The 20,042-nt window shown below is 52.3% G+C and overlaps 1 protein-coding gene and 1 non-coding gene across 2 annotated transcripts in view; one reads left to right on the top strand and one right to left on the bottom strand.

The window, feature by feature from the left end:
• The window catches only part of ACOT11 (acyl-CoA thioesterase 11), a 53,676-nt gene that overhangs the window by 18,824 nt on the left and 14,810 nt on the right, over positions 1 to 20,042 (bottom strand). Inside the window, exons 2-3 of the mRNA XM_060083874.1 lie at positions 4,136 to 4,340; positions 3,078 to 3,147 (exon numbers count right to left, since the gene is read on the bottom strand). Of these exons, the coding sequence (XP_059939857.1) occupies positions 3,078 to 3,147; positions 4,136 to 4,340 (275 nt within the window). The remainder of the gene's footprint in view (positions 1 to 3,077; positions 3,148 to 4,135; positions 4,341 to 20,042) is intronic.
• On the top strand, positions 18,476 to 18,582 carry LOC132484691 (U6 spliceosomal RNA). The gene has a single exon (XR_009531253.1). It is a non-coding gene; the product is annotated as a U6 spliceosomal RNA (small nuclear RNA).

Genomic DNA, 20,042 nt, shown 5'->3' with positions numbered 1-20,042 from the left:
TACTAGCAGGGGACAGAGGAACATGTTAAATGACACCACAGTGATGCTAACAGCAAAACCCAGATGATGAAGAACTCTAGAGAACAAATAACCAGGTTTCTTCAACAAATAAACTTTGGGCTTCCCTGGTGGCGCAGTGGTTAAGAATCCGCCTGCCAGTGCAGGGGACATGGGTTTGAGCCCTGGTCCGGGAAGATCCCACATGCCACGGAGCAACTAAGCCCATGGGCCACAACTACTGAGCCTGTGCTTTAGAGCCCGTGAACCACAACTACTGAAGCCCACACACCTAGAGCCTGTGCTCAGCAACAAAGAGAAGCCAGCACAATGAGAAGCCCGCACTCCGCAACAAAGAGTAGCCCCCACTCGCCGCAACTAGAGAAAGCCCACGCACAGCAACGAAGAGCCAACACAGCCAAAAATAAATAAATAAATATATTTATTTAAAAAAACAAACCAACAAACTTCAAGAGAAGACACATAGAGAGGGAGAGGGAGTGGGGAGGAGAGGGTGCTGCGGGAAGATGTAGGACCTACGGGTCAAAAAAAGACTTAAGAGGGAAGTCCCTGGTGGTCCAGTGGTTAGGACTCGGCACTTTCACTGCCGGGGCCTGGGTTCGATCCTTGGTCGGGGAACTAAGATCCTGCAAGGCATGGCCCAAAAAAAAAAAGATTTAAGAGACCTAGCAACCAATTGCAACCTGATTTGCATCCTGACTTGAGCAACAAAAATAACTGTAAAGCAAAACAAAAAAAAAAAACAAATTCATGAGACATTGTGGGCAACTGAATGCTGACTGGATATTTGACGTTAGTGAGAAATTGTTCATTTTCTTTAGGTGTGATAGTGGTATTGAAATTATGTTTTAAAAAGTTCTTATCCATTAGAGATACATTTTGAGATATTTTAATATTTTTTTAGAATTTTAATTTAATTTAATTAATTTATTTGTTATTTTTTGGTTATGTTGGGTCTTCGTTGTGGCGTGTGGGCTTTCTCTAGTTGCGGTGAACAGGGGTTACTCTTGGTTGTGGCGCGCAGGCTTCTCATTGCAGTGGCTCCTCTTGTTGCAGAGCGCAGGCTCTAGGCGTGCAGGCTTCAGTAGTTGTGGCATGCAGGCTCAGTAGTTGTGGCACACAGGTTCTAGAGCGCAGGCTCAGTAGTTGTGGCGCACGGGCTTAGTTGCTCCGCGGCATGTGAGATTTTCCCAGACCAGGGCTCAAACCCGTGTCCCCTGCATTGGCAGGCAGATTCTTAACCACTGCGCCACAAGGGAAGTCCTTTAAGGTATTTTTAAATGGCAAAAGCAAAAACAAACAAAAAAACCTTCCCCAGCTTTCCTCAGGTATGGCCAGGCCTTTCCTGGACACCAATCATGCTCCAGGCCCCTCCCCAGCTTACCCTCCTTCCCAGGATCCTCTCCAGCATTTCCTCCCACCCACACCCTCCTCTGCCCAGACTCACCTCCACTCCACTGGGTCCCTCCGCGTGTCCATCCATCATGTACACACTCCACCCCAGCCTTCTCTATCCCTTGCTCCTCCAAGTGCCAGATCCCGTGTTGGCAACAGAGACCCAGAGCTGGCCCAATCACGGCTCCACTGGCCTACAAATTGTCACTACACACAGTACTGGAGCCAGCTCAAACACCTCCTCCAGGAAGCCACCTTTGACTACCCCCTGTGCCACTCACTATACCCACCCCCACACATATAGGCAATGAGGCCTGTTTGTTAAGAACAAGGGCTCTGGGGCCAGACTGCCTGGCTCGTAGTATGTCCTGGGTTCTCCACCAGCTGTATGACTTTAAGCAAGTTACTTCACTTCCCTGTGCCTCCGTTTTCTCACCTGTAAAATGAGGGTACTGATAGCCACGACCTCATAGGGTTGTTCTGAGGACTTAATTAAAAAGACATTACAAATAATGCATCAATATTGGCTCATTGTGACAGAGGTACCATACGAATGTAAGATGTTAATAATAGGGAATCTCGGTGTGGGGTATATGGGAACTCTGTACTATCTACAGTGTTTTTGTAAATCAGAAACTATTCTAAAATAAAAGATATTTAGAAAAAGTATTACAAAGCACCCGTACGCAGAGATCACTGTTAGCCTGGAATTCACTGCTTTGAATTGAAATTATGTTTCTATATCTGCCTCCCTGCAGTCTGGGAGCTCCTGGGGCACAGGGACTATGTTCCAGTTGACTTCGTGGACCCCAAACCCAGCATGGGCCCTGGTCCACAAGCAGTGATGAATGACTAAATAAGTGAATACAGGGACTAGCCAAACTTTTTCCTTAACCACAACTCGTGGGGCACCAGGAAGTCCTGAATAAGTCCTTGGCACTTGATGTCCTAGGCACTGATAGTTTAAGAGCAGACCTGGAGGCCAAAGCACTGTATGCAGCTCTGCAGCCTGTCCTGGGCAGAGGGCTCAGCATGCTCCTTGGGTCCCAGCAAAGCTGTGCAGAGACAAAGCTCAGCACAGTGTAATGAAGAGTCTTCTAACCAGTACAGACAGTTAAAAAAAAAAAAAAAAAAAACCGAAAACCCAAAAACCCAGGAGGTAATAAGTTCCTCATCCCTGGGGGTACATGAGCAGAGGCTGAATGGTCCAAACTTCTGGGTCAGGCTCTGCCAAGGCACCTTATCTAGGGACTTCCCTACAGTCTGATGACCAATGACCCACAGAGAATGTCCAAGCTCAAAAAAGGCATTCACTGATTCAGTCTAACCCCTTCCATTTTGAAGATAAGAAAGCTGAGGACCAGAGAAAGAGACTGCCTTCCCCAAAGTCACACAGCACCCCATGATACGGCCTCAGCAGCACCCAACTCCAAGCCTGGCTGAGGGAGCTGCCAGCCACAGGGCAGCTTCTAGCCCACCGCTGTCCCAGAGACCTTGCAGACGGGTCACTGCTCACCAAAGGCTGCCCCCTCTCCATCTGCAGAGGCCCTCCGTCAGCTGAGGCAGGTTCCAGGCAGCACACAGGCTGAGCAGGCAGTCGACGGGGGAAGGGCTCTGGGCTCGTGGTGGGGAGACCAGAAGGAAGGGCAGGAGGGGCCACTTACCTAATGGTGTGCTCAAAATAGATGTCGTCCATGGAGGCTGTGATGCAGGGGCAGCCAGCATGCCTCTCCGCTGGCGTCAGGAGAAGAAAGCACGCGTTAGCAGCCTCCCCATGACCCAGGCCTCTGATCCAACGTCAGACCGCCTAGCTAAGGCCTGCCTCCTCGCCCGTGCTCCCACCCTTCTTTACTTTCCTCACCGTGATGACGACACCCTGACCCTGTCTTACATATCTGGGTTTCGTCTGTCTAGTGCCTCTCCCTCCTGCTAGACCGCATGTCACTTGAGGACAAGGATTTTTGCCTGTCTTGTTCACTGCTGTGCCCCGGTCCTGGAGCAGCGCCTGGCACGCAGGAGATACTCAATAAGCAGCTGTCAAGCAGCTGTCGAATGAATGAATGATCACGCCATGCTATTCTACTTCCTGACCTCCTAGAGTGCCCGTACCCCTGTCCAGTCAACCTCACCCACCTTTGTCTCCTTGCCTGAGTCATTCTTTCTCTGAGGACTGTGCTCCCAGGCCTGAGTCCTTCTAGAATCCCTTCTCTGCCCCCAGGGCTGGGTCAGAGCCTCTGGTCTGTTCTCCCAGAGCCCTGTTTCCACCTCCCTTTCCCAGCTCGCATCAGGCAGTGCTGGGGGGCAGTCAGTCTCCTGTCTGGCCCCCCCATCAGACTGTGAACTCCCTGTGGGCTGGAGAATACTGGGGCACCAAAGGCAACGAAAGGAGCTCAGTCCAGCTCCACTCAACTCTACTCAGTGCCACAGGCTTTGCTCACAGCCAGTCTCGGAGCAGCCACATTGAAGGCCGCGCTGTGTCAGAGCAGGGACCTTAGGTTATAGTACTCAGACCTCTGGGGGCCTCCGGGCAAGAGGCTGGGCCCGAGCAGAGCATGGAGAACTTGAAGAGGGCATCGCAGGCAGGTGGAGCAGCCTGAGCAAAGGCTGGGATAAGGGAGGAGGGTGGCTCTCGGGGACGGCAACCATCTCTGAAAACTGGGGCCTCTCCTCTGGGTGTGTGGTGCCGGGGCTGGGAGGGCAGCTGTGCCGGGCGCGGCCTCACCGGACAGGCAGGCGGTGGTGTCAATCCACTTGAGCAGCTGCCCGACGCTCAGCTCGCCGCGCTGGTTGGTGTGGCAGGGCAGCACCAGCTGGCTCATCTGCACCTCCGTGGGGTTCCGGTAGCCCTCGTCCTCTGCCATGTTGCTGTCCTCCGTGCGTGAGGCCGACTTCCGGGATGCACGGTTGGAGAACACAGAGGCCAGGCCCTGGGGAACAGACGAGGCAGTCAGCTCACAGCAGGGTCTCCCAGATCTGCCAGTCCCTGAGACCCCAGGGCCACCCACCATAAGACCCCAACTCCAAGAGTGGCCACAACCTTCCAGCCCAGGGTCTCAGACCCCCAGGGGCTCTCTGGATGCCTTTATGCCCAGCTTCCTTTTGGCCAACAATTCCGTGTTAACATAACCTTGGACCCGAAGGAGAGGGCTGGGAGAGAGGGATGCAGCAGAGAATTAATTCAGCTGATGGGCCAGCTTATTCAAGTTTTGCCTCAGATTCTCCTTCATTCTGGAAGGATTCTCCCTCACTCTTCAGGGAGGCCTAGTGAGCCCTACAGCAGTCAAGCCTGGGGATTTGCTCCTATTTCATCCTATAAGAGCCCCTTCCTTGGGCCTCTCATTCTTCAGATGACATCAGTAGCAGCATCTCTGCTGGGTGCTCATCCGTCATCAGCTCTACTGACTGGGAGGGCTCTGGGCGGTCACAGACCAGCTGGCTGATCCAGACCAGGGCTGGAACAGCTGCCAGCTGGAGAACCAGCAGAGAAAGTCCTCAAACTCATGAGTTAGAGGAGGAGTTTCTGCCCAGGGCCCAGCTTGTCTCACTGGCCAGGCAGCAGAGGTGGGGCGTGCCTAAGCAGTGCCCTGATGAGGTGGGATGAGGAAGGGGAGCCAAACTGCCATCCTTTCTCTCATGACACTGTGAACAGAGGTGGGGACACCTGCCTGCATGAAAAAAATGACAGGAGGGACAGGCATAGGGGTTCCAATTTTCATGGCCAATGCCAATTGTGGTGATGATAAGTCACTGCTAACATTTATAAAGTGCTTATTAAGTATCAGATACTCATCTAAGCACTTTACAAGTACTAATTCAAACTTTATCCATACAACAAACCTCTGAAAGAGGTACATTATTATCCTCATTTCAAAGATGAGGAAACTGGGACTTCCCTGGCGGTCCAGTGGTTAAGACTTCACCTTCCAATGCAGGGGGTGTGGGTTCAATCCCTGGTCGGGGTGCAGCGGGGGAGCCTCATGGCCAAAAAACCAAAACATAAAACAGAAGCAATATTGTAACAAATTCAATAATTTAAAAAAAATAGATGAGGAAACTGAAGCCCAAGTAAGTGCCAAGCCCAGCTGTGACCCACAGAGTCTGAGGTCCTACCCATCACACTACACTGCCTGCAGGACCTCCTGGGGCCCGAGATGAGGTATCTAGGGCCCTGGATGCGGATTCAGCAGCAAAGAGTGCTATGACCTGATGTTGACCCTGCCACTGCTGCAGGATGGGGGCAGTGACGGCTCGGGGCAAGGATGGGTCTCATTCTGGGAGTCTATACCCTTTGGATAACTCCCTTCACAAGGATCCCGTAGTTAATTCAGTAAATTCAAAACACACAGAGTTAACTTGTTCAGGTCACTGACCCCCTAAGAGGCAGAACTGGGATTTGAACCAAGCCAGTCTGACCCAGAACAGCCTGTGGGTTCCCAGAGAGGCAGCTCATTCCCAAGAGTCCCTGGGTACCAGGCTCAGTGCTAGGGACCAAAAGGAGAGAGAGGAGGGCAGCTGCGCCAGGAGCTTGCAGCCTGGGTGGGGGCCTGTGGGTGCCAGGCTGCCAGGCTGTTGCAGGCAGCTCCCAGGCCACTGCAGTCCAAGCATCAGGACCCATCACCATGGTAACCACTGCCAAGGCATTTCCGGCCGGGTGTGCATTGGGGGCCTGCTTGGATGTGGATGCGGGTGGCTGGCTTTCTGGGTGTGGGAGACGGTAGAGGAAGGAGGCAGGCAGACTCGGTTCACCCACACTTTTCCCAACCCCTCCCATGGCTAGAGGTTCTGGGCAGAACATTCCAGAAAGAAGCCCTGGAGAAAGCTAGGGCAATGGGGGAGGCAAAATGCAGAGGGTAAGGGGGCAGAAGAAAAGCAGAGCATGTGGAGTTTCTGGGCGGTTCTCTATGTGCACACAGGGAAGCCCCCCCCCCAGCACAATGTCCCTGCTTTATAAGCCTATTCTCATCTACTGCTTCACTGGATCCTCATGAGGCAGGCAGAGGATGAAAACCATTTACCCCATTTTACAGATGAGGAAAGTGAGGATGGAAAAAGCCCTAGACCAGCAGTCAGGACATATGAATTCCAATCCTCTCTGCTTCCCACCTAGCCAATACCCACTCCTACCAGCCTCCTATTTCCTGTTATGCAAAACAGAAGTCCCATCCATTGGAGTCTTCATGCCTGGAGGCAGGATCTTTACCTTACCCATTTGTTCATTCATTCATTCACTCATTCATTCACCAAGCACCTCCTCTGTATTGGACCCTCCCCCAAACACTGAGCATATAAGAGAACTTGGGCCAATCCTTTGCGAAGCTCCTACTCTAGTGCTCATGCTTAGAAGTACCTGGCACAGGGACTTCCCTGGTGGTGCCGTGGTTAAGAATCCACCTGCCAATGCAGGGGACACGGGTTCGATCCCTGGTCTGGGAAGATCCCACATGCCGCAGAGCAACTAAGCCCGTGCGCCACAAATACTGAGCCCGCGCTCTAGAGCCCGTGAGCCACAACTACTGAGCCCACGTGCTGCAACTACTGAAGTCCGCGTGCCTAGAGCCCATGCTCCGCAACAAGAGAAGCCACAGCAATAAGAAGCCCACGCACCGCAACAAAGTGTAGCCCCCGCTCACTGCAACTAGAGAAAGCCCGCGCACAGCAGTGAAGACACAATGCAGCCAAAAATCAATCAATAAATAAATTAAATTTAAAAAAAAGAAGTACCTGACACACAGTAGGACCTCATCAAAGGTTTGTAAAGGAATGTCTAGAGGCAGACTTGAGTTCAAATCCTAGCCCTGCTCCTCTGGTGCTATGTGATCCTGAGCAAGCCCATCCGCTCCTGAACCTCATCTGTCACTCACCAGGCAGAGGCAGGGGGAGACTGCCAGTCCTCAAGATATCCCACCCTTGATTCCAGGATTCTGGGATCTAATCCTGCAGGGCCCTGTCATGGCCAGCTGAGCTTTCCAATGAGGAAGCTAAGGAGTCCGGTTACCTGTCAGGCAGGAAATACTGTACTCTGAGCAGGGCTGAGCTCCCACCCCACTCCTCCCCCCAGGCAAGCTAAGGAACAAGCCCCACTGTGCTGTGCTCCCACTTCCCTCAAAGAGAGGAGTGCAGAGCCCCTGGGCTGGAGCATGCGCAGGGAGGCGAAGCACAGCCTCTCACACTCCAACTCCTTCCTTGGGCTCCAAGGCAGTCTGCCACGTCAGGGCAGGCAAGGCCAGACCTCCTTCTAATCCCATGGTGGGCAGGCATCCAGCCCGGGAGGCAGGGGCGTGTGTGGCCCAGGCAGTGTTTTGCCAATAAGGCCCCAGAGCCGAGCCATTCCTCTCAGGGCCAGTCACGGGGAGACCAGAGGCCCTGGTCAGAGTTAGGGCCTGGGGCGGCCAGGCAGGCTGAGCCAAGACAGCTGACAGGAGGACAGAGCCTGCGCGAAGGTGGAGAGGGCATCTAAGGGCCAGGGACATGCGCTCTCAGACGGTAGCCATGCCAGGCGCTGGCTTCCAGCCGCAACAGACCCGGCCAGATTTGACAATCCCAGACTAGGCCCCAGCTGGCTACACTGTGGTCTCTGTGTCCCTTCTCCTCAGCCAGAGTCGTGTAACGGAACTGCTGGGTCGCAAGAAAGGCCACTTTGCTCAATCCCTTCACACCTGGGGAAACTGAGGCACACAGAGGGAAAGGCTGGTCTTGGTAAAGCCCCCTAGGCCAGGGCTCCTTCTGGGCAATTTCACAACAGGCCCACACTACAGACTTCATCTGGATTTCCTCCCTCCCCCAAGTAGCCAAGTCTCAGTGACCCAACCTCCTTAAACTCTCAGTCTAGCCCCCCTGACCTGATGTGCTCAGGCCCCCGCACTGCTCACTCACTGGGTTATTTCCACAGCCAGTCCACAGGCCTCCAGTAGCTCCCCACCTCCTTCCAGGCCTCTATGCAACACCGGAAGGGTCTTTCCAAAACCCAAAGCCACAAGCTAGACAACCACAACCTACAGCGTCCTGCCTTGCAGGGAGGCTGGACCCAGTCCTTGCAACTGGGACTTGGTTCTGTGCCTTAGGACCACACAGACTTTTCTGAAGGGCAAGCCTGAGCAGGCATCTCTCCTGCTCAAGACTCCTCGATGGCTTCCTACCGCTCTCAGGATCGAGGCCCTACTCTGTAGCTGCTGCCACTGTCCCCGCAGCTGCTCTCCCAGCTTCAGACCATGCTCGGTTCCTCAGAGCACGCTCTCACCCCACCTCCGTTCCTCTGCCACATGGGCACTGCCTCTGCCTAGGATCCCTTCACCTGCGCTACCTGCCGAGTGACTGCTTCCTCCTCCTCCCTCTTCAGCACCTCCCCCCCGCCTTTTCCCCAGGGAGACCTAGGGCCTCCCTGGCCCCCACAGCCGTACTGTCTCCACAGGGCACTGACCGAGCTGTGCCGTCACTGATTCAGAGCCGCCTGCCCCAGCAGACAGGCATTCCCACAGGACAGGGATGGAGACAGGCTTGGCACGGAGCAGGTGCCAAATAAACGCCTATGGGAGAGGAAAAGGGTGATGACAAGGGCGGCCTAGGCGCTGAGACTTGACGACGAGGACCATCTGAGGTACAGGGAGGACTGCAGAACAGCAGAAAGGAGAAGCAGGAACAGCGGGGACTCCAGTGACAGGAGTGGCCGGGGCAAAGGGAAGCAGGTGGGGAAAGTACTAGGTACCTGTTTGGGTGCAGACAGAGGGAGGGGCCAAGGAGTCCCCAGAAACCACAGAAGACCCCTGGAGAAGGGCGTGGCCTGCAATGATTAGCGGGAAAATGTAGAGACCAGCCAGCAGAGACATCTTAGTGCCTTCAAGAACCATCTTGAAGGACTTCCCTGGTGGCACAGTGGTTAAGAACCACCTGCCAATGCAGGGGGCACGGGTTCGAGCCCAGGTCTGGGAAGATCCCACATGCCACAGAGCAACTAAGCCCGTGCGTCACAACTACCGAGCCTGCGCTCTAGAGCCCATGAGCCACAACTATTGAGCCCACACACCGCAACTACTGAAGCCCGCACGCTCTAGGGCTTGCGTGCCACAACTACTGAGCCCGCGTGCTGCAACTACTGAAGCCCGCATGCCTAGAGCCTGTGCTCCACAACAAGAGAAGCCACCGCAATGAGAAGCCCGCGCACCACAACAAAGAGTAGGTCCCGCTCACTACAACTAGAGAAAGCCCGCACACAGCAACAAAGACCCAAAGCAACCAAAAAAAAAAAAAAAAGAATCATCTCAAAGAGCAGGCCTAGAGCAGAGGAGGCCCACCTACCCTGGAGGGGAGAAGCTGGCCTGGGTGACCGCTCAGCTCACCCACCATGACACAGGGATGCCCTTGGGCATCAGCCTGGCCTGGACTCAAGTCCAGTTCCACAACTAACTTGTGTGACTTCAGGCAGGCTGCTCAGCCTACCTCTGTGGACTACCTACAGTTCCCTCAACTGTAAAAATGGGATTACAATACCTACATCCAGGGTCATCGTGGGGTTGAACTTAAACAAGATAAAGTGTTCAAAGCTCCTAGCACACGCCTGCCACGTGGCTAACATTTATTGAGCACTTAGGTTAGCATTATAAACTGAGTTTGGGCTTCCTACAGCAATATAGCTGGGAGACGCCTAAACAGAGCTCAAACCAGACTGTCTACATAGTACTTTCTCATGTATGAGTTCACCAGAAGCTCATGGCAACCCCACGAGGAGGCAAGACGGGTAGCCGGTTTGAGAGGTTCTGTGAGAACTCAGAAAGCCAGCAATAGTGGAGCAGGGATTCCAGTGCAGGGTGCAAGACCCCGCATGGCCCTGCCCCCGCCCCACTCTCGGCCTGGCCTCTCCCCAGGGGGTGGGGACTGGAAGGCAGGCAGGCAGCAGGGAGAAGTGCCTTGGCCCACCGCCAGCCAGGCCTCATGAAAACCAGGCACTCCTGCAGTGTGAGGGAGCTGCCTCAGCCAGTGCCCTGTCCCCACAAAGGTGGCTCCAGGCTCTCAGAGGGACCAGCCACCTCCCAGTGGTTTTCCCACCAGCAAGGCAGGAGCATCTGTCAACCTCCTAAACACCCCTTCAAGTCTATTCCCTGTCTTCTTCCCAAAAAAGGCTCTGAGGCAGCCTGCACATGCACACAGACTGCACACACACACACACACACACACACACACACACACACACACACACACACACACGGCTCCGTAATGCAAACAGAGCTAAGGAACAAAATAAGGGAGGAGCAATTATGTTAGGAATCCAGGTGCACAAAGATGCTGCCATAGAGAACTGCATTTGGCCTTGAGATTCCCAGTACACAAGGCTATAAAGGACAGTAGTGAGAATCAAACTCTCGGGTAAAAAGAGGATGCACTCATCTGTGACACCAGCTTGAGGACTGGGAGGACATCGGTGGCCTGTTCCATAGGCTTTTGATAGTCATGCATATCAGATCATACCTTCATTCTAGAAGATAAATAATGGTCTCCAGTGCCTTATGCACACATCCTCATTTTACTTCTAGCTACAGGGTGTGTTGGCACTTGACATTTTTCAAGATTTGGGGGTGAGGAAGGTAGAGAATTAAACCATTATTTTTTACTAAGCACCTCCTATATGCCATTCATTTGGTTAGCACTTATTGAACACCTACTATGTACCAAGTTCTACGCTAGGAGCTTCCATATGTACTATTTCAGTAATTCTCATATCTATCCTACAACGCACTGTTATTCTACCCATTTTACTGATGAGGAAACCAAGGCTGAGAGCCAGTTCATTGCTTCTGAACACCTGAGAAGTGACAGAGTTTAAGACAATCCCAGGGCAGTTCCCTGGCCTAGTGGTTAGGATTCTGGGCTTTCACTGCCGTCACCCGGGTTCAATCCCTGGTCAGGAACTGAGATTCTGCAAGCCATGCAGCACAACCCAAAACAAACAAACAAACAAACAATCCCAGACATACCAGCCAAAGCCCACATTTATATCTCTATAGCACTTCCATAGGCCTTGGAGATGGAGAAGTTGGAAGAAGTTCTTCCATCTGAAACTCAGAGAGGGGATGCAAACTACCCCACGTCATACAGCAGGTCAGTGACGGAGGAGAGAACAGAGGACAGTGCCGAGTCCCCACCCAGAGCTCACAGCCTGGGGTAGGCTGCTCAGGCGGTGGGCACTCCCCTCCTGACAGCCAGCTCTTGTGCTCTCCCAGTGCGGACAGAGGGGGATGGGAGAGTCTCCAACCTTCTCATCTTGCCCCTGACCCTAAATCTGTCAAAGAAGGGAAGTGGGGTTGGAGGCATAATTGAAATTCTGAGCTAAGCCTGCCTCCTTTGGAGGTAGAGCTTCATGAGGCATTTCCAGTTCAGTGCCTTCCTATAAAAGTGAATATAAGTGGAATTTGTATCAGCTCATCACCCCCAGGAGACGTTGGATGAGTTATTTTACCTTTCTGTGCCTCAGTTTCCTCGTATGTCAAATGGAGCATTTAACTAGAGAGTCTCCAAGACTCTTTTCAACCATGAAAGTGTTTGGCTTATGGGAGGACTTCCTTGACAAGACCCACGAGGCCCCCGGCAGATCGCCAGCCGCGCCTCCAGTCTTGATCACACCCGTACCGCCAGCCACACTGGCCGTCTCTCAGTTCCTCATACCCATGAGGCCACTGCCCACTTCTGGACTCTTCTCACGGCGTCCCCTCTGCCTGGAGCACTCTTCCCTCTCCTCTCCACCTCCGTAAGGCCTTCTCATCCCTCAGCTCCATTCTCTCTCCCCCCATCCTCATGCTCCTGGCCCCGTGGACCTCTGCTCTAAATGCTCTCCGTTGTGACAACATTCATTCAATTGTAGGAGTATTTGGTGGACATCGATGTGAAGATCCACCAGGTAGGAGCCCTCTCTCTCTACACCTGGTGTCCACCGGGCCCAGCACGGAGACTGGCTCACCGTGGACCAAATGAATGAGTTTGTTCAGAGGGTCTCCAGTTCCCACTGATGTCACCCTATGTAGGCAGGGAGAATACAGGCCATGAGGTCAGGAGAAGTTCTCCACTAGAGGCCCTGCCCCCTCACCCCATTCTTTTTTTTTTTTTTTTCTTTTTTTGGCCACACTGCAAGGCATGTGGGACCTTAGTTCCCCGACCAGGGATCGAACCCGTGCCCCCTGCAGTGGATGCACGGAGTCAACCACTGGACCACCAGAGAAGTCCTTTTTCTCTCTCTCTTTTTTCCCCCCTTCACCCCATTCTAGAACAGAGAGTCTGAACATCACCTGCCTCCATCCACTCCCCAAGGGTAAAAATAGCTTGTCTGAAATCTGATACCTACCCTCAGCTGGGTCATCTGGAGAATTCCTCCTGCCCCACTGAAGAGCCAGCCAGGGGCCAGAGAGGGCAGGGAGGGCACTTCCTGAATGCTTAACCATTCCTATCTCATCTGATACACAGGAAACATTTGAGGTGTTATCATTGGCAAGGTACACAGGGGACCCAGAGAAGTCCCAAGTCCAAGGTCCCCCAGCTCTAAACCACAGAGCCAGGGCTTAAGTGCAGGCCTCCTGCCTCTATCTACAAGGTAGCTCTTGCCTCATCACCACAAGACTGAAAAAGGCTTAGAGATTGAATACAACTGCCTGCTGGTATGGACGGGGAAACTGAGGCAGTGGGTGCCGTCTGTCCAAGGTCTTAAGTGAAAGGGCCGGAAGTGGGGCAGACCTTGAGTAAGTAATTAAGAAGGTGAGGACAATCCCCATCCCATCTCCATCCAAGACTAGTGAGGGTTAAAGGAGATCCCGAAACTGAGGGCACCCAACTAACTGTGAAGTGTTGCCAGATGTGAGGGAGGCTGGAGATGACGAAGCAGCTGGGCAGGACCAGACTTGTCTTTCCCCCAGCAGCCTTCTCACTCCTGGAAACCAGAATGTGGAGATGGGAGGAAATGTATGGAAAGTGCCTTGTAAACCACAGTGGCTCAGCCCTCCTTTTATTCCAGCACTTCTTGAGTCTGCGAAGGGCCTGCCCACAGGGACAGGACAGCCCGAGTGGATCCCCGCCCCGCACAGAGCAAGACAGGGGTTACCTGGGAGACACTGCTACACAGAGGGGGCGCAGCAGGGGCCTGAAAACGAGGCAGAACCTGCAGCGACTGGCTGTGTAGGACTGGGGTTCAAAGTAGCCTCATCCTCAGTTCTGCTTCTCTGCATTGTTTGGGCACTGTCCCCACAGAGTGTTGCAGAACTATGACCGATGGGACGTGAGCAAGTTTTTAAATGTCTCTGGCCCCAGCTTCCTCGTTTATAAAATTGAAAGGGTAGGTATGCAGGTGAGAATGAAAACAATCATGCTCCCTTGTTTAATTATTTAATATGTGCCAGGTGTGGTGCTAAGCATTTTCTGTGCCTTTTCTCTTTCAATCCTCACACAGCCCTGATAGTCAAATGTTGTTATTATTCCCATTTTACAGATGGGAAAACGGAGGCTCAGAAAGGGTATGGTGCCTGCGCGTGTGCGCACACACACATACACACACACACATACACCCACACCCACACACACACAGCCAGTAAAGGGCAGAGTTGGGACTTGAACCCAAGTCTGTTTAACTCAAGGGCTGAGTCTGCTTGGGTACTTTGCTGTAACTGCCTTTCTCTTGTCTGACAGACAGGATAGTTATTGCTGCATCCCAGGCATTAGTGCCAGGCACAGGCCCTTCCTTACCCACACATGCCAGGCAGGGCCCTCAGGGAAGCTCTCCTCCCCATCGACCCTCACATCCTCTGCAGGAAACAGTGATGGTATCAGGAGCTCCTCCCAGCACAGTCCAGGGTCCAGGCCTTGTCCTACTGGATGCTCAAGGCCAGCAGCCTGTGAGGGAGTGAGGTGCCACCACCAGTGCAGAAACTGCAAGCTGTCTGTCAGCTGAACACTGTACTTTCTAAATCCTTAACTTTGGGGAGTGGGAGGAAACCTCATGGACAGCTAGATAGGCCCCTCTCAGACGCAGGCATATCCAGCTACCCCTGCCCCTCCACCACTGACAGCTGCCTCCCTGCAGCTTCCTTCCTTGGAGCTGTTTGCCACCTCTCACCCCCTACCTCCAGCAGACCCCAGAAAGGGGCAGGAGGGGTCTGCACACAGGCAGTCTGACCCCAAGTGTGACTGGCCCCTCAGGCAAGCCTGGCCCCTCAGGCAAGCCCCTCTGATAGTATCCAGCATGGAACCCACATTCACGGGGAAACGCCACCACGCGAGCCCCTGGCAGTGGGGTGAGCCCTTCAGGATCTGTGAAGAATAGGGCCAGCCTCTCTCTTCATCAGAGCCCTCCATGCCCTGCCTGCCAGACTGCCAAGGCTGCTGCCTGACACCGCATCTGAGTCACCGTGGCAACGGGTGGCCAGGCGATGGGCCAGGTCCGGCCATCCTGCAAGCAAGTCCATTTACCTTGGAGCTGGAAACAGTTACAGGGACCATTTGTCCCCTCCAGGAGAGCACAGGGGAGAGGGAGAGAGAAAGAGAAGAAGGGAGGGGGGAGGAGAGAGGGGTTACAGAGAGAGAAAGAGGGAAAGAAGGGAGAGAGAAAGGGAATAGAAAAACCATGAGGTCAAAGAATAGACGCTGGTAGGGAACAGAGCAAGTGGAAGAGAGGGGACACACACACACACACACACACACACACACACACACACACCCCAGAGAGAGAAGTGAGGGAGGCAGGAAAGGGGCCCCCTCCCAAACTCCCCCACTGCTCACATTCCTCAGGCTGGAGCTGCTCTCAGCCCTTTGGGATTCTGGCCACAGCTGGGACTTCCTGCCCCAGGAAGCTGGCAGCCCCCTGGCCCCTTGGAGGCCCCAGTCGCTGCTCCAGTCCCTGCAGTGCCCTCCACTGAGGGATGGTGTCTGCCCTCCCCAGCAGGTGGGGCCCCTGCCCCAACCCCTCAGGCAGCACCTACAGGCTCAGTCCCCTGCTTGGTCCCCACACTCCCCCAAGGCCCCAGCTGGTCACCGGTCAACAGTTCTCCCGTCCTCTCGCCCAGCTCCCGTCCCCTCATACAACACACCAACTTCTTTCCTCCAAAGTGTTCAAGAAATAATTCCTAAGCAGAGCAGAGTGGTGAGAGTGGGTGTGACTTCACCCACAGAACGCATTCCCTTACTCCGCAGGAAGAGTGGGCCTCAGGAGGCCCAGCAAGGGGACACCAAGCCTCGAGGGGCTGCTTCTAAGGCCCCGAGTCGCCAGGTGGAAGGTTGGGACCCAGAGCTGGGCCTGGCCTGCTCCCTGGCAGGGGCTGCTGAGTTGAGCAGATGCACCAGTGGTTCTCTGCTGGGCACTCACCATGTTCCAGGGCCTTCCTCGGCCTCAAGCTCTCTGGCTGCAAGGTGGCCTTATCATTCCTGCCCTAGTCCCACTCCCACCCCCATGTGCCCTAAACTGTCTCAGAGGAATCTGAGCCCACAAGAAAGGCTTGTTGAAGAGGTGATGAGCAGGGCAGACAGAGAAGAAAGAAAAACAGGAAGGCACAGGGGGCTGGCAAGTGGGACACAGCCTGCATTGGAATCCTGGCACCACCTCTGTCTCCCTGGATAAACTTAGTCACTTACTTAAGCCACTCTGAACCTCACTTTCCACATTTGTAACATGGGAATAATAATATCATAGTGAGTATTCAATGAGATTATATACAAAGTGCTTAGACCAGGATCTGACCTATAGAAAATGCTTGAAAAGTGTCAGCTCTCCATGTTGTTAAAAAGCCAAGGCATGGGGACTTCCCTGGTGGTCCACTGGGTAAGTCTCCACGCTCCCAATGGAGGGGGCCTGGGTTCAATCCCTGGTTGGGGAACTAGATTCCGCATGCATGCCGCAACTAAGAGTTGCATGCGGCAACTAAGAAGCCCGCGTGCCGCAACTAAGAAGCCCGCGTGCTGCAACTAAGAAGTCCACATGCTGCAACTAAAAGGTCCTGCATGCTGCAACAAAGATCCCGCGTGCTGCAGCTAAGACCCAGTGCAACCTAAATAAATAAAAATAAATCTTTAAAAAAAGAAAAAACAGCTGAGGCATTTATATCATTCTTTTAGATTCCATACAATACATAAATAGACTCGTAGACATAGAAAACAAACTAATGGTTACCAAAGGGGAAAAGGTGGGAGAGGGAGGGATAACTTAGGAATTTGGGATGAACAGATACATACTACTATATATAAAATAGATAAACAACAAGGACCTACTATATAGCACAGGGAACTATATTCAATATCTTGTGATAACCTATAATGGAAAAGAATCTAAAAGAATACATATATATATATATATATATACACACACACAAGAATACATATATATATATATCACTGAGTCACTTTACTATACACCTGAAACTAACACAACATTGTAAATCAACTATACTTCAATTAAAAAAAAAAAAGCCAAGGCATTGTTGAAGGACACAGGAAATCGTCCTAACCAGGAAGGTCCTGCACTGGTCCCTGGGGTAAGAGATCCCCGCCGCGACTGGCCAGGCAGCACCGGCAGAGCCCACGCCAAGACTGAGGACGAGTACCCAGGCTTCGGGTGGACAAGAGAGCCGCAGGAAGCTCCCAGTGGTGGCAGACAGGCCTTTCTACCCAGTTCCAGGACAGACACTTCCAGGTAAACATGCCAACTGGCTACCACCAGGGCTTCATTTCATCCATGGATCAAGATGTTGAACAGGCTGGAGTCTGTGGTACTCCAAGGAGGCCTCCCACGGATGATCACTCACAGTCTAGCCAGACTCAGCAACTTCTCATCTCCCTGGCCCCTGAAAGGCTCAAGATGCCTCACTAAGGAAATGGCTTCTTGGAATAGAAGGCAGTGATCGCAAGAAACCAGCTCGGGTTCACAGGGAACAAGGCATTCCAGGCACAAGGGAAGAGCTCACTGGGGCAGGAATAGACATATTTTGCGTTTGCACAGATCCAGAACACTGTGGGTGCTCAGTAGACATGAGTTAAATTGAACCTGGGAGCTGTCTCCCACGGAGTCCCACATTTGCCTGCTCTGTTCAACTTTTGGTCAAAGGGCTTGAATGAAGACACACCTGGTCATGGATGGCCACCTGAAAGGTTGTAACTTTTTTTTTTTTTTTTTTTTTTTTGCGGTACGCGGGCCTCTCACTGTTGTGGCCTCTCCCGTAGCGGAGCACAGGCTCCGGACGCGCAGGCTCAGCGGCCATGGCTTATGGGACCAGCCGCTCCGCGGCATGTGGGATCTTCCCGGACCGGGGCACGAACCCGTGTCCCCTGCATCGGCAGGCGGACTCTCAACCACTGCGCCACCAGGGAAGCCCAAGGTTGTAACTTTTAAACATAAAACCAAGCAGATGAAAATGAACATGATTCACACTGTCAGGCTGCATTTAAGTTTTTCTGTTGCCATCACTTTGTTCTATGCTATATGTGTGCTGGCGTGGCTCTAGCTTAATGGTTGTTTATACAAAAATGGCCTCATGGTTTCCCCTAACCACAAGCACAACAGTGGCAACTCCTGCTGCATCCAAAGGGGGCCCTGTGGTTGCTGAAGGCCTCTGCGGAGGTGAGCGGTGGGGGCAGGAGTGATTGGGTGGCAGGGAAGAGACAGCCTCTAGCTGAGGCACAGCAGGCAGTGTGAGGCCCAGCTCTGTAAGGGGGAGACAGAGGGGACAGAGAGTGGCACAGGACGGACAGCCAGGCAGTAGTGGGGACAGCGAGGGGGTCAGGCTACTGGTGGCTTGGGTGACAGCCCTCTGACTGCAAATGTGAGGGCTGGCGGGGTCAGAGGACAGGAGGGTCCTGGTAAGGAATAAAACCAAGACCAAACAGGAGTGGACAAGGTTAGAAAGAGGCTTATTCTGGCCGGGGATCAACATCAACATTTTTAAAGACCCAGACTCTCCACTCATGAATAGACAATAAACAAAGGAACGAGATTGTTTTAGAGTGAAAAGTACTATAAGAAGAAAAACAGTGGCACTATTCACAATAGCCAAGACATGGAAGCAACCTAAATGTCCATCGACAGAGGAACGGATAAAGATGTGGTACTGTGCTCGCTTCAGCAGCACATATACTAAAACTGGAATGATACAGAGAAAATTAGCATGGCCCCTGCGCGAGGATGACATGCAAATGCGTGAAGCGTTCCATATTTTTCCAACAAAACATTGTGAAGCAACTATACTCCAATAAAAATTAATTTTAAAAAAAGAAGATATGGTACATATATACAATGGAATGTTAGCCATAAAAAGGAAAAAAAGAATGCCATTTGCAGCAACATGGATGGACCTAGAGATTATCATACTAAGTGAAGTAAGTCAGACAGAGAAGGACAAATATCATATGATGTCACTTATATGTAGAATCTAAAAAAAAATGATACAAATGAACTTATTTACAAAACAGAAATAGACTCACGGACATAGAAAACAAACCTATGGTTACCAACAGGGATGGGGGAGGCGGTGGGGATAAACTAGCAGTTTGGGATTAACATATACACACTACTATATATAAAATAAACAACAAGATCCTACTGTATAGCACAGGGAATTAAATTCAATATCTTGTAATAATTTATAACGGAAAAGAATCTGAAAAAGAATATATATATATATGTATAACAATCCCGTTGCTGTACACTTGAAAGTAACACAACATTGTAAGTTAACTATACTTCAATTTAAAAGAATTTTTTAGAAAGAAGAAAAACAGCATATGTGATAGAGACAGGAGGTGGTGGACCTGAAGGAACTAATTTAGGTTGAGTAATCAAGGAGACTCGTGGCCACGATCTGAATGAATGACAAGCAGGAGAGATTGGGCAAGGTTCTGGGGGCACAGAGTCCCAGGCAGGGGAGCAGAGGGTGCAAAGAGCGCAAGGAGGAACGGGAACAAGCTTGGCTGCCAGAGGAACAGCAGGGTGGCCAGAGTAGTCAGGGCAGTGTCAGGGAGAAGGGAAGAGACCGGGAAGAGTCCTATGTCACCCAAGGCCTAAGGTCTCAGTGGAGTTTGGATTTTACTCAAGGTGTGATGGGAAAAACTGAAGTCTATGAGTGGGGAGAGAGTGATCTGACCTGCATTTTAAGATCACTCTGCGGGGGACTTCCCTGGTGGCGCAGTGGTTAAGAATCCACCTGCCAATGCAGGGGACACGAGTTCGAGCCCTGATCCAGAAAAATCCTACATGCCGCGGAGCAACTAAGCCCGTGCACCACAACTACTGATCTTGCGCTCTAGAGCCCTGCAAGCCACAACTACTGAGCCTGCACCCCTGGAGCCCATGCTCCGCAACAAGAGAAGCCACAGCAATGCGAAGCCCATGCACCGCAACAAAGAGTAACCCCCGCTCGCTGCAACTAGAGAAAGCCCGCGCGCAGCAACGAAGACCCAACACAGTCAAAAAATAAATAGAATTAGTAATATAAATAAATAAATTAAATATCTTTAAAAAATAAAAAAGATCACTCTGCTGTTGTGTGGGGGCGGATTGCAGGGTGAGAGAGAAGCAGCGAGACTCCTCCGTAGGCCCCTGCAGTCTGAAGAGAGATGATGGACCCAGGAACATGGGAGGTGGAGCCAGCACAACGTGCTGAAGGCTTCCACGTGTGAGA

Source organism: Mesoplodon densirostris, chromosome 2 (assembly GCF_025265405.1).
Source record: "Mesoplodon densirostris isolate mMesDen1 chromosome 2, mMesDen1 primary haplotype, whole genome shotgun sequence".
Taxonomy (NCBI): Eukaryota; Metazoa; Chordata; class Mammalia; order Artiodactyla; family Ziphiidae; genus Mesoplodon; species Mesoplodon densirostris.
Note: the sequence above shows the minus strand (reverse complement) of the source record. Positions and strands in the feature narration are given on the sequence as shown.